The 15470-nt window shown below is 40.1% G+C and overlaps 1 protein-coding gene across 7 annotated transcripts in view; it reads right to left on the bottom strand.

Moving 5' to 3' along the window:
• The window catches only part of PTPRM (protein tyrosine phosphatase receptor type M), a 993494-nt gene that overhangs the window by 477392 nt on the left and 500632 nt on the right, over positions 1-15470 (bottom strand). For all 7 annotated transcript variants that reach the window (XM_075314524.1, XM_075314525.1, XM_075314526.1 and 4 more), the window contains exons 8-9: positions 6992-7300; positions 4745-4854 (exon numbers count right to left, since the gene is read on the bottom strand). In XM_075314524.1, the coding sequence (XP_075170639.1) occupies positions 4745-4854; positions 6992-7300 (419 nt within the window). The remainder of the gene's footprint in view (positions 1-4744; positions 4855-6991; positions 7301-15470) is intronic.

Genomic DNA, 15470 nt, shown 5'->3' with positions numbered 1-15470 from the left:
TATCTATCCTTATTGATACTCTGAATGCCCACAAGGTATTTATGTCTTTGATATTGGACTATATGTCCTTGATGATTGTAATCTATGTGAAGCCTTCTTTTGTGAATATTATAGGATATTGAAATTTTCCCATGTTTGGTGTCGGACCATAGTGCATTATGTCAGGATCCCCCCTTGTATAAATCTATATGTGATTCATATATTATTAAATGTGATATAATCTTGCTATTAACTTTTCTTGGAAAAATAAAAAAACTTATTTAATGCAAGATTTTAGCTTTGACGCATTCTTATTATATGTGCAGACTATGATTCCCAGTTTTCTCCTCTGGTTAATAATGTTTCTTATACAAATGGATGTCATAAGCCCTCTTATGTTGGAACCTGGTATGGTTGGCCATCTATGTAAATCAATGGCATGTAATTCTACATTTCTCTGCAGTGGTCATAATTTATGAATTGTGGCTTCCTGCCTGGTAGTGAAGAAATGTGTCTTTCCCTGCCATAGTTGAAATGTATGTATGGATGCATTTTACCAGGCAGTTTAAAGAGGCAGCTTGCCCTGGGAGTGGTTGGAATATAAGAACAAGGGTGAAATTCTCTGATAATATCAGCTGATCGCGAGACGTCAGTGCAGCCCAACCTGCATTGATCAAATGAATGACTGACCAGCTTCTATTTATAATATCCATCAGACAATCCATTAAAGAAAGGAACAACATATCTAACATCCTACATAGATGGTATTAGTACGTAAATAATAATGGAAAAAAATGTTATTCCTTTCTTTACTTTGTTAATAGATGAGCTTGTTTTAATGGAAAGAACAAAATGATGGACACTTGAAGCTTTGAAGTTCATTGCCAATTATTTTCCGTACTGATATTTACATTGTATCCTTTGTGAATATAATTGGCGCATCATTAGAAGTGGAACCATCAAAACAAGTCAATCTTTCTCTGCTAGCGTCATGTTAATTGCCACACACTGGTCAAACGATTGGGATGGCTGAAAACAGGCACAGAGCACAGTATTTATCCGGATTCGGATAGAACGGTCTAGAATCTTTGCTTTGGAAAATTTCCACCAGCAATTCAACTGCATTTTTTAGGCAACCATTTGCATTGTGAAGGACAAAAATAAATATTTCAGTAACCTTTTGTTCTCTTTTTTTATTTTTGCTGTCAAATCTGACGTTTCTGACTTGGCAGAAGCATTTGTGACTTTTGAGTCCAACCAATTGTCGAGAGGGTGATTGACAGGTGAAAAGTACAGTTTTCTTCCTCTCCCTCTTCACGCACAATTCTGGCTCATCATAAAAACCTCTTGTGTGTGCATTACATAAAAGCAGAGCCTTCTTTAATAAATGACTGGTTTCTCTGTGAAAGGAGCCTCCATATGTTCTGTACATAGAGTATTTGAAATTTCCACTACTCGTTAATGTCTTTAGAAATATAAAGCTCCTTGTTGGAGAAATAGAAAGTGCTTTAGTTGTTGTATAGTTCTGCTCTTTGGATTGGGATAATTTCCTCATTATAATGCCAGTCAGAAAGCAGCCAAACAACAGCTAGTTGGGTGAAGTGACGGCTTTCCTCCTGATTATTGCCTGGCAGTTTAGACTGTTGGCTTCTTTGTCAGTAGACTTCCAATGTAGTCAGGTAAAGGCCCCTTGTTAGGCAAGAAATGGTTTCTACAGAAGAAGCGGCATGTAATTGTAAGGAATTTGCATTCAAATAAATGCTTGCTTTTAAATTACACCTGTTTGCTTCTCTTATAATAGGCGTCACGAAAAGAAAATGCAATGAAAAGTGACCATTATGCGATTTCCACTTTATTGTCCTTTAACGATCCATTCAAATCGGCAACTATATCATTCATTTCGTTTGACTGGCACAGGCATACACGATAAGGATATGCATGACCATATTCCAGAGTTGTGAATTGTAATGTATTCCAAAGAAATATCAGACTGTTGTATGTCACTGCTAACAGCAGTTTATGTTCTGAGATGCAAATGATCATGCACAACCACACGTGCATGATCCAAACTCCATCTAGCATCTGGCACATCTACCATAAGGACATGCTCCAATACTAATGAAACTCCTATCCAGGTGGCTTGCTTGGACCAAAACGTACTTGAGTGGCAACCGATAAGAAATATTGTGAAAAGTGATGGCATTATTATAGGCTATGCAATCACTCTCTGATCAGTGTGGGTCTGACTCTTGGGGGTCTTCATTTATACTGAGAAAGAAGAGGATGCAGATATGCTTCAGTAAAAAGGGACGGCTGCAGTTACCTCTATAGCTAGATTGACAAAATAGTGCCTGTGCAGGGAGAATGTAGACTAGGACAAAGCACACTCCGTGCACAGAAAAGACAATTAGGAATGCTTAACATCCATGATCTGGTTTCAGAAACAACTGATCAAATATAACATCCTCCATAACTCGAACCTGCCCTCCCATCTCCAAGACTTTTCTCATGTTGAACCAGTTTTCTGGAATGCACTACCCAAACAATTGGATTATTTACTAGTGTACCCAATTTTAAGGGTGATCTAAAAATCAATCTTTTAAAGGCATGGCTACATCAAGTAGCCTCACTAATGTAACGTTTCACCGTTTTCATATTCAATTTTTTTTTTTCAGAATCTGGTCCTTTCTATCCTTTCTTTCCACACAAGTGTTTCCGTTTTTAGCCATTTTAAGACAGGAGTAGCCACTAAATGTAAAGATATAATCTGTATAAAACTGGATTCATCATGCAGATCCAAAAAGAAGAACAAGTATAAAGAATAGAATCATATGCATCCCCAATACCTCTATGAGTCTAATTTGGAAATGGCATCAGAAACTGCATCAAAACTGCAAGTTTGAAAACAGCTGAAATATTCTCATTATTATATAAAAAAAAACCCATCAAAGTTGTATCCTTCGGATCTTCGGAATAATGGGCCCATAAAACAGGGGTGAGCAGCACAGTCCCTTCAATGTTTGCCCCAATACAACAGTCCATCTATACTCTGTTATGTCTAGCATTGCAGCTGGTCACTCAAGTGATTGCTGCCAGTGGAGACTTTTTACTGTGCTGATTCCTGGGTGTACAAGAGTTGAAGCCCCAATTGCTTATGGCCTATCCAAAGAATCAAGCCATCATTTTGTTTAATGAAAATTGTACATACCAATTAAAAAATAGAGAACTTTCCTCATCATGGACAATAGTCAATATTAATGATCTGGCCAGTATTTCTGTAAGGAATGGTATAGTTCTACACTGCTGGCAGGAGATCAAACCATGCAGATTTGTGAAATAAGTGGTTTTATTAGATCTATGCGTTTCGAAGTCTCCGACTACTTCCTCAGGATCTCAGCATTAGATCTACGGGATTCCAAGTCTCTGACTACATCCTCAGGATCTCAGCATTAGATCTACGAGTTTCCAAGTCTCTGACTACTTCCTCAGGATCTCAGCATTAGATCTACGGGTTTCCAAGTCTACGACTACTTCCTCAGGATCTCAGCATTAGATCTATGGGTTTCCAAGTCTCCGACTACTTCCTCAGGATCTCAGCATTAGATCTACGGGTTTCCAAGTCTCTGACTACTTCCTCAGGATCTCATCATTAGATCTATGGGTTTCCAAGTCTCCGACTACTTCCTCAGGATCTCAGCATTAGATCTACGGGTTTCCAAGTCTCTGACTACTTCCTCAGGATCTCATCATTAGATCTACGAGTTTCCAAGTCTCTGACTACTTCCTCAGGATCTCAGCATTAGATCTACGAGTTTACAAGTCTTCGACTACTTCCTCAGGATCTCAGCATTAGATCTACGAGTTTCCAAGTCTCTGACTACTTCCTCAGGATCTCAGCATTAGATCTACGAGTTTCCAAGTCTCTGACTACTTCCTCAGGATCTCAGCATTAGATCTATGGGTTTCCAAGTCTCTTACTACTTCCTCAGGATCTCAGCATTAGATCTATGGGTTTCCAAGTCTCCGACTACTTCCTCAGGATCTCAGCATTAGATCTACGAGTTTCCAAGTCTCCGACTACTTCCTCAGGATCTCAGCATTAGATCTACGAGTTTCCAAGTCTCTTACTACTTCCTCAGGATCTCAGCATTAAATCTACGAGTTTCCAAGTCTCTGACTACTTCCTCAGGATCTCAGCATTAGATCTACGGGTTTCCAAGTCTCCGACTACTTCCTCAGGATCTCAGCATTAGATCTACGAGTTTCCAAGTCTCCGACTACTTCCTCAGGATCTCAGCATTAGATCTACGAGTTTCCAAGTCTCTTACTACTTCCGCAGGATCTCAGCATTAGATCTACGAGTTTCCAAGTCTCTGACTACTTCCTCAGGATCTCAGCATTAGATCTATGGGTTTCCAAGTCTCTTACTACTTCCTCAGGATCTCAGCCACTTATTTCACAAATTTGCAATGCAGAAACATACCACACCATTCATTCCACTAATACTGGCTGGCTCAGTCCAAGGTACTGCAGCAGCTAATTAGCTTGATTTATAAGAGATATAATCCAGCTTTAAGGTGACTATATACCAATATAATTTACCTTTGTATCCCAGATAAAAACCTTATTTCCCTTTAGCTATTGCTGGTATTAATCATCAGTTACATCTGTCACTAATGGAATACACATTCATATTTACTAAAATACAGTATGTTTCCTACTGGTTAATAAATAACATAGAAAGTTTAAGAAGATTGTAACTTACGTCATATAATGTAATAACGCCATAGGTCTGTGCAGGTTCCCTCCACTGTAGAAAAATCTTCTCCTCAAATGTGCTGCTTTGAATTGACTCTAAAGGTACAGCCCCTGGCACTAGAAAGACAACAATCGACATGAAACACGGCCATTTTAAAATATTAGAGCTATTATTTATACAAGCTATTAGTGTCCCAGTCTATACAGCAAAGCCAACAAGTGTCAGCTAAAGAAAACGTATGCCATTTACTGGTTAGCGTGAAAACTGGAGTATTTAAAAAACCCAAACAATAAAAACACCAACAAAACTTCAAAAGCATGCTTAAAATAATAAAAAAGACAAAGATTTTAAACATATTTTGTGATTTAATGATGCATTCCCTTTAACCCCTTACTTTTTTCAAGATAATTTTTTTGTAATGTAACTTGTCACACAGAAAGTCAGGACTGAATTTTTAAGGGGCATATTTAGTTATTGTAGTATTTATATGGTATAAAGTTAAAAACACCCTGTGTAAATCTAGCTGTATGGTGATATGACTTGTCAATAGGTCCAGTGAACGCAGCCCATGAATGCTATGTGAGTGACTGAGATAGAAAGGTGTCAGAATCATGGCAGCATGACCGCCCATGCATCCATTATTCTAGAAAAGGGCCCATCACAACCTATTTAAAGAGGTGTATTGACATTCAATGGAATCTGTCAGCTGATTTTTGCTACCTCATCTGAGAGGATACCTATTTTCCATCCAAAATTTAAATAATGTTGTAATCGGGATGGATAGAGACCCCCAACCAGAATACCAGCAACTCAGATAACAATAATAAAACGCAGGACAAAGAGTTAATTCTGAATCAAAAGAATTGATTGAAAATTGCAATAAAGTGCAATCGTGCATAAAACATAAGAACATTAGGAAGGATATGGGTTTAAAAGAAAAGGTCGCAGATTATCCTGCAGAGTGCATATACAATTACAGAAGTACCATAGGAAAGTAAGGCAGTGGTATATGCAGGACAAAGAGCAGCCAAACAACAGAAAATTCTGGGTCAATCACAATACCGGTCAAGCTGAGCTGCAAGCAGGGTGAGGTACAATAATTATATACAAACAAATGATTACTGCATACAGCCCAGTAGAACCAGGGGTGCAAAAATAGCAATGTATAAGTCACAATGATTACCTAAATGGTCATTTCCTTCTTCCCCCTGATGAAGCGGCAGGTGACCCCATAGGCCTTGAAACGTTCGTTGGGGTACACCACTCTGGACCCTGGGCTTTATTTCTATTTAGGTAATCATTGTGACCTTTTCCTTTAAAGCCATATCCTTTCTACTGTTCTTATTCTTTATGCACAATTGCGGTTTATCGCAATTTTTAATAAATTATTTTGATTCAGCATTAACTATTTGTCCTCTGTTTTTTTTTAATCTCATCTGAGAGCAGCATGATGTAGGGAGATAGACCCTGATTCTACCGATGTATCACTTAGTTTACTGAGTGCAGCTGTTGTCAATGCCCAGGTATTGCAGATATTATACAGAACGTGAAATGCACCCATCTGAAACTGATCCTAGGACACATTTGACAAAAAGATACAAACAACCTTTTGGGCACACTCTGACCCAATAGGTCTGTATTGCAGAGTTAAGCATCGGTTTCACTTGCGTTTTACAAGGACCAGCGCAATCCGATAAAACATCGGATTTCCCTTGCACAAAACTATGGGGCAGTGTCCATCTGTGATTGATTTCTCATGCCATGTCAGCATGAGAAATGAATCCCAGCGTGCTGAGTTTCGCAGTGAGTTTTGGCTCACATGCACCCATACAAGGCTATGGGTGCATGTGAAACATCACACTGCATTTGCGTGTCATCCGAGTGCAGTGCAATGTGCACAGAGACAGAAAGCGGAGGAGAGGGAGAAAGTACTCTCCCCCTTTTCTCCGCAGCTGTGATCCAATCGCAAGACCGATTCACAGTCGCATGGCCCTCGGCTCCCATTCGCAGCAGAGGGTGATTAGCATATCGCTTCTGATTCTCTCACATCGGAAGCTATGCACAGGTGGAACTGAGGCCTTACATGGAGTCTCCTAGTCTGTAATTTCTGTATGATGTTCAGCTCCGTATTCACCAGTGATTCTGGACAGAAAATACCTCTCTTATATAGTATGCAAAACAGCAGATCCCCATGTTCTCATAGCTTACATTTTCGGAATAATACACATTATTTATGTCTCCATAAGATCTTACCATCTTCGTCTGTCTGTACTACTAGTTCCTGACTTTCCTTCCGGCCTTCTGGATTCATGAGCACCAGTTTGACGCTGACGTTGGTGTAAGGAGTCAGCTTTGTGATTGTGTGCTGGGGATGTGAGTTCTCCATATCCCAGTTTACTTCTTCCCGTACTTGCTCCTGTCCTCCAATCTGGTACCGGTATTGAATAGTAAGGTTGTATCTGTGGCATCGTGTAACATTGTATCCAAATGGCTCCCAACGAATAGTTATTTCCCTTGACTTTATCTCAACCACCTGCAGCTTCCGAGGACCATGCATGGGATCTGTAAATAAGACATGGATAATGAATATACATATATATACAGTATATGATTCAATGTAAGAAATTGGACAGATGTGTAAAAATATTGCTGTAATGGTTGCCTCTTATGCTGTGCCTGACAACCTGTCTTGTGCCTATTGACTTGCAGCCAGGACGACCAGGTGACTAGAATTCCAATATGGCTGATTATGATTAGTGTCAATCAATTCCCAGTTATCTATAAGTCTTCCGAACAGCTGAAAATAGCATAGGGACTGGTTTTGAATAAGAAAAGAAAGAAGAAAATTCTGTTCTTGGAAATAAGCAGCAATTCTGAGCCATATGCTAGAGATGTGCCATACTTAAGAACTAATGAGAAAGAGGAGCCAAGGTTCCGGAGAGAAAGTTAACTTTCTATGGAATTGTTTCAGCTGCACGTCTCCGTGCTATGAGTGATAGATTTCTATTTTCTATTAATTTAGTTATAGGTTTCAAAGCTGTTTTTTACTGTGCCCCAGTTTACTTGATAAACTAGCGGTGTCTCTTTTGGAATTATCTCCATTTATGATAGGCCCCATTGGCATGAATCATGAGGTCAATGGAGACACTCCAGGTCCACTGATTCATGATAAGAAAGCCAGATTGCTTCCCTGCAGAGTGCAATGTTTATCATGCCTGAAGTTCAGTCAGGTAATGCCCATCAATTCCCCTGACTGTGCCGGTAGCATCCGACATACACCAGTGCTTTCCTCCTGCCAGCTTAAGCCTGGTATCAAGCAGTGAAGCCTGACAGGTGCAGTTCTGGCCCGAGGGAGCAGCAGGCCCATATTTAGCCTGTGGCACTTCTGAATTCTATTTAATCACAGATCCTAGCTGTTTCTACGCTTGCTATATGGCACAGGAACTGAATGATAGAATCAATTTCCATCGCTGGTACAATCCATAGTTCACGTCTTCTGAATTTACACTTTAGCTTCTATTAAAACTGTGGTGTTTTTTACCCACAAAATTCAATTTCTATATGTCTGAGACATGTAAGGTGTAATTTGCGGATAATGCCAATGATAATCAAAACCTGGCTTAGGAATAAAAGATCTTGCTGCAGAAGCTCGGTTCCTCTTTAGTTTGTGTACTGGCACTGTGCAGATATATAAATATGCAAACCGCGGATATTTTGCTTTTTTTTCTTTCCTTTTATACAGTAAGTCTTTAATTTACTTCCAAAACATGGATTTAATGACAGAGAATGGGACATCGGCAGCAATTCAACAATGACTGAATGATTCTCTTTGTTTTTCAACTAATCAGGGCCAGTCACCCCTCCAGACATTAGAATATCAGGTGTAACCATCCCTATATTTTCTGTATCCCATGCACAAATAGAGTATGGCTCCTAGCTGTCCTCGATAATAAAGTATACAGCGTGTACCGTCACAAGCCATGAAATCTGTGAACGACTGCATAATGAGCCCAGGCACTGACACTCAGATAACATACTTATTGATACAAGTTACATTGCAGACTGATTAAAGGGGTTTTCCACTACTAGGACAACCCCTTCACATATCCAATGTTTACCCCACTAAAATGAAAACTTACACTCACCTCCCATGCCAGCACTGTTTCAGCGGTACCGGCGCTCACGCTCCCAGGGCTCACATGAGGTTGTGATGTCACGCGAGCCCTGCGCCCAATCACCGCTGGCTTCTCTCTCCTCACCTTTGGACGTATTTAACAGGAAATGAGAGCTGTGGATGCTGCTCACTTCCTATTAATTACTTATACATCAGAAGGTGGTAAGAGAGAGGTCGACGGAGATTGTCTGTGGGGTGAGGGACTTGCGTGATGTCCCTGGAAACATGAGTGTCAGTACCGTTGAAACAGTGCTGGCATGGGAGGTGAGTGTAAGTTTTTATTTTAATGGGGCCAAACATGAAGAATGAGAAGGGGTTGTCCAAGAAGTGAACAAGCCCTTTAAGTAGCAAAGTATTTGTTGAAGTATATTGTGGATACAGTAAAATTAGATAATACAAGGCTATACTATGGAGGAAGACTGGAATAGGCTGTATTAACAGGTATGTTAAAATTTATGTATGAGATAGCCAAGATGATTGTCTATAAAATGAAGGTAGCCTCACGCTCAAAGCTGTAGTAGATGGTGAGATATGGAGCCTGAAAGTGAAAGGTTCAAAACATTATTACCCTTTTGCTCATCAGTGTATTTTACTAATATCAAAAACTACCAAAGCTAATTTTGGGAAAGTAGCCAAAGGGTTTTTTTTGCAGCGGTGAAAAATTTGAGTAGAACAATGGCAAAAACAACACATATGAATACAGTATTAGGTCATGTAAACACACAGACCCCAGTTGGTACTGGGTTTAGAGGGTGTTTTATTTATCAACCCGATGCTAGATTTACAGCTATACTGCTCAGTTCTGCTGTCCTCCACATAGACAAAGGAGAACTCCTTCATGTTCCTGTGTACTGTATATTGGAGACATCATTGCAGCTAATCTCCACCCAGTACGTCAGAGAAAAGTAAAAAGTAAAGATTGAGCCTGGAGAGGGGAAAACTGATGAAAAATAAATGTCAAAGAATGGTAGAAATATAAGTGCTATCCAATATGTACACACACAAAAGCTTACTGTAAAAAGTAATATGACACCACAGTTAAAGCTTTAAGAAGAGACCATGTTTCTACTATTTTATCACACAGAGAGATCTGAAAATACCTGGGAACTAAGGGGTACTTTGCTACTGTGATATCGTCGGGGTCAAATCAAAAGTGACGCACATCCGGCGCCAGTAACGATGTCGCAACGTGTAAAGCCTAGATGCGCCGATAAACGATCGCAAAAGCGTCGTAAATCGGTGATCTGTGTAGTGTCAGACATTTTCATAATGTCGCACCAATAGGAGATACGATGTTGTTCCTCGTTCCTGCGGCAGCGCACATCGCTGTGTGTGAAGCCGCAGGAGCGAGGAACATCTCCTTACCTGAGTCCCGCCGCCAATGCGGAAGGAAGGAGGTGGGCGGGATGTTTACATCCCGCTCATCTCCGCCCCTCCGCTTCTATTGGCCGCCTGCCATGTGACGTCGCTGTGACGCCGCACGACCCACCCCCTTAGGAAGGAGGCGGGTCGCTGGCCAGAGCGACGTCACAGGGCAGGTAAGTGCATGTGAAGCTGCCGTAGCGATAATGTTCGCTACGGCAGATATCACAAGATATCGCATGTGCGACGGGGCAGGTACTATCACGCTCGGCATCGCTAGCATCGGCTAGCGATGTCGCAGTGTGCAAAGTACCCCTAACACTACTTCCATTTATTACGTAGTAACCTTCATCAATATGTTTCATTACATTGCTTTATGAGGTAAATCTTTAGTAGATGTTTTATAAAGGAAACCTATTATCTTAACTTTTTAAGCAGTTTTGCCACTTGTTTGAAACATTATGATATCCCATTAAATTGTGGCACCCTTCTAAGGCCCCTTTCACACATCAGTGATTCTGGTACGTATGTGACAGTTTTTATACGTACCAGAATCACAGACATATGCAGACCCATTATAATCAATGGGTCTGCTCCCATATCAATGATTTTTCACTGCCTGTGTTTACACGTGGCATACACGTGTGTCCGTGTTTCCGCACGGAGACAAGTCCACTTTTTTCTGGCATCACTGATGTCACATGGACCACACAGTGGTGTGATCCATGTAACACATACCAGAAAAAAATGTATCTTTGAAATAAAATCATTTTGATACTCACCTTTACCAGCGATGCTGTCTCCGGCCGCTGCTGGCTGCTGCTTCCAAGCCGGCAAATTATGCTCATGAATATTCACTGCTGCACAGCTGACCCGAAAGAAGAAGCGGCAGCTCGACACAGCAGAGCCGGAGATTCAGCACCACGGACAGCAGGAGCGGGGACAGGTAAGTTTGGAGTATCTGATTTTCCTGTGCTATTATTGATCACAGATAGCACATGGAGAACACACACGTGCCGTGAAATTATGGCACATCGAGGGACATATGTGTTTTTAACACAGGCCTAACATAACAAAGTGTATTTATCCAATCTATTGTTAAGTTTTGTGGTTCTCGACAATCATTCATCTCTGACACACTGGAGAATATTTACTATATATATACAGTCATATGAAAAAGTTTGGGCACCCCTATTAATGTTAACCTTTTTTCTTTACAACATTTTGGGTTTTTGCAACAGCTATTTCAGTTTCATATATCTAATAACTGATGGACTGAGTAATATTTCTGGATTGAAATGAGGTTTATTGTACTAACAGAAAATGTTCAATCCGCATTTAAACAAAATTTGACCGGTGCAAAAGTATGGGCACCCTTATCAATTTCTTGATTTGAACACTCCTAACTACTTTTTACTGACTTGCTAAAGCACTAAATTGGTTTTGAAACCTCATTGAGCTTTTAACTTTATAGGCAGGTGTATCCAATCATGAGAAAAGGTATTTAAGGTGGCCACTTGTAACTTGTTCTCCTATTTGAATCTCCTATGAAGAGTGGCATCATGGGCTCCTCAAAACAACTCTCAAATGATCTGAAAACAAAGATTATTCAACATAGTTGTTCAGGGGAAGGATACAAAAAGTTGTCTCAGAGATTTAAACTGTCAGTTTCCACTGTGAGGAACATAGTAAGGAAATGGAAGAACACAGGTACAGTTCTTGTTAAGCCCAGAAGTGGCAGGCCAAGAAAAATATCAGAAAGGCAGAGAAGAAGAATGGTGAGAACAGTCAAGGACAATCCACAGACCACCTCCAAAGACCTGCAGCTTCATCTTGCTGCAGATGGTGTCAATGTGCATCGGTCAACAGTACAGCGCACGTTGCACAAGGAGTAGCTGTATGGGAGAGTGATGTGAAAGAAGCCGCTTCTGCAAGCACGCCACAAACAGAGTCGCCTGAGGTATGCAAAAGCACATTTGGACAAGCCAGTTACATTTTGGAAGAAGGTCCTGTGGACTGATGAAACAAAGATTGAGTTGTTTGGTCATACAAAAAGGCGTTATGCATGGAGGCAAAAAAACACGGCATTCCAAGAAAAGCACTTGCTACCCACAGTAAAATTTGGTGGAGGTTCCATCATGCTTTGGGGCTGTGTGGCCAATGCCGGCACCGGGAATCTTGTTAAAGTTGAGGGTCGCATGGATTCAACTCAGTATCAGCAGATTCTTGACAATAATGTGCAAGAATCATTATTATTATTATTATTATTATTATTATTATTATTTATTATTATAGCGCCATTTATTCCATGGCGCTTTACAAGTGAAAGAGGGTATACGTACAACAATCATTAACAGTACAAGACAGACTGGTATAGGAGGAGAGAGGACCCTGCCCGCGAGGGCTCACAGTCTACAGGACAAAGTTGAAGTTACACAGGGGATGGATATTTCAGCAAGACAATGATCCAAAATACCGCTCCAAATCTACTCAGGCATTCATGCAGAGGAACAATTACAATGTTCTGCAATGGCCATCCCAGTTCTCAGACCTGAATATCATTGAACATCTGTGGGATGATTTGAATCGTGCTGTCCATGCTCGGCGACCATCAAACTTAACTGAACTGGAATTGTTTTGTAAACAGGAATGGTCAAATATACCTTCATCCAGGATCCAGGAACTCATTAAAAGCTACAGGAAGCGACTAGAGGCTGTGATTTTTGCAAAAGGGGGATTTACAAAATATTAATGTCACTTTTGTTAAGGTACCCATACTTTTGCATCGGTCAAATTTTGTTTAAATGCGGATTGCACATTTTCTGTTAGTACAATAAACCTCATTTCAATCCAGAAATATTACTCAGTCCATCAGTTATTAGATATATGAAACTGAAATAGCTGTTGCAAAAACCCAAATTGTTGTAAAGAAAAAAGGTTAACATTAATAGGGGTGCCCAAACTTTTTCATATGACTGTATATATATATATATATACAGTTAGGTCCAGAAATATTTGGACAGTGACACAAGTTTTGTTATTTTAGCTGTTTATAAAAACATGTTCAGAAATACAATTATATATATAATATGGGCTGAAAGTGCACACTCCCAGCTGCAATATGAGAGTTTTCACATCCAAATCGGAGAAAGGGTTTAGGAATCATAGCTCTGTAATGCATAGCCTCCTCTTTTTCAAGGGACCAAAAGTAATTGGACAAGGGACTCTAAGGGCTGCAATTAACTCTGAAGGCGTCTCCCTCGTTAACCTGTAATCAATGAAGTAGTTAAAAGGTCTGGGGTTGATTACAGGTGTGTGGTTTTGCATTTGGAAGCTGTTGCTGTGACCAGACAACATGCGGTCTAAGGAACTCTCAATTGAGGTGAAGCAGAACATCCTGAGGCTGAAAAAAAAGAAAAAATCCATCAGAGAGATAGCAGACATGCTTGGAGTAGCAAAATCAACAGTCGGGTACATTCTGAGAAAAAAGGAATTGACTGGTGAGCTTGGGAACTCAAAAAGGCCTGGGCGTCCACGGATGACAACAGTGGTGAATGATCGCCGCATACTTTCTTTGGTGAAGAAGAACCCATTCACAACATCAACTGAAGTCCAGAACACTCTCAGTGAAGTAGGTGTATCTGTCTCTAAGTCAACAGTAAAGAGAAGACTCCATGAAAGTAAATACAAAGGGTTTACATCTAGATGCAAACCATTTATCAATTCCAAAAATAGACAGGCCAGAGTTAAATTTGCTGAAAAACACCTCATGAAGCCAGCTCAGTTCTGGAAAAGTATTCTATGGACAGATGAGACCAAGATCAACCTGTACCAGAATGATGGGAAGAAAAAAGTTTGGAGAAGAAAGGGAACGGCACATGATCCAAGGCACACCACATCCTCTGTAAAACATGGTGGAGGCAACGTGATGGCATGGGCATGCATGGCTTTCAATGGCACTGGGTCACTTGTGTTTATTGATGACATAACAGCAGACAAGAGTAGCCGGATGAATTCTGAAGTGTACCGGGATATACTTTCAGCCCAGATTCAGCCAAATGCCGCAAAGTTGATCGGACGGTGCTTCATAGTACAGATGGACAATGACCCCAAGCATACAGCCAAAGCTACCCAGGAGTTCATGAGTGCAAAAAAGTGGAACATTCTGCAATGGCCAAGTCAATCACCAGATCTTAACCCAATTGAGCATGCATTTCACTTGCTCAAATCCAGACTTAAGACGGAAAGACCCACAAACAAGCAAGACCTGAAGGCTGCGGCTGTAAAGGCCTGGCAAAGCATTAAGAAGGAGGAAACCCAGCGTTTGGTGATGTCCATGGGTTCCAGACTTAAGGCAGTGATTGCCTCCAAAGGATTCGCAACAAAATATTGAAAATAAAATTTTTTTTTTTTGGGTTTGGTTTATTTGTCCAATTACTTTTGACCTCCTAAAATGTGGAGTGTTTGTAAAGAAATGTGTACAATTCCTAAAATTTCTATCAGATATTTTTGTTCAAACCTTCAAATTAAACGCTACAATCTGCACTTGAATTCTGTTGTAGAGGTTTCATTTCAAATCCAATGTGGTGGCATGCAGAGCCCAACTCGCGAAAATTGTGTCACTGTCCAAATATTTCTGGACCTAACTGTATATATATATATATATATATATATATATATAAATATAAATATATATATATTACCACCATATGTATCAATACATTTACGTAGAGTAGCAGCAGAAATCTTTTCTAATACATGTGGCTGTCTGTTTCTTCTTTATTTTACTACGGCCAGCATCTACTTAATTTTTCACATGTGAACATAATTAAATGAAAACCTTATGTTAGAACATTTACGACATAATATATCAATTAAACACTATTGTACTCAATATACCGTAATATTGTTTTAATGAGCTGGCGATTTACCATGATATCTGTAGACCATGTCCTCAGCCGGACAGTTTTTTCCATGAACGCAGGCCTATATTAGAACTTAAAACAATGGTAGACGGCAGCAAGTGCTATTTTCTCCTAAACAGATTGATACTTATTCTGCTTGTGAAAAAAACCTAAATTGCTCAAGAACAAAATGACACTAAAATTCTATAATTTGAGGAACCCGCTATCCACCCCGTCTGAAATGGTAATTATTGGTACCTGTGCCTATAATCTGCCGCATTGATGAAACACC

This window comes from Anomaloglossus baeobatrachus, chromosome 6 (genome assembly GCF_048569485.1).
Source record: "Anomaloglossus baeobatrachus isolate aAnoBae1 chromosome 6, aAnoBae1.hap1, whole genome shotgun sequence".
Lineage (NCBI taxonomy): Eukaryota > Metazoa > Chordata > Amphibia > Anura > Aromobatidae > Anomaloglossus > Anomaloglossus baeobatrachus.
Note: the sequence above shows the minus strand (reverse complement) of the source record. Positions and strands in the feature narration are given on the sequence as shown.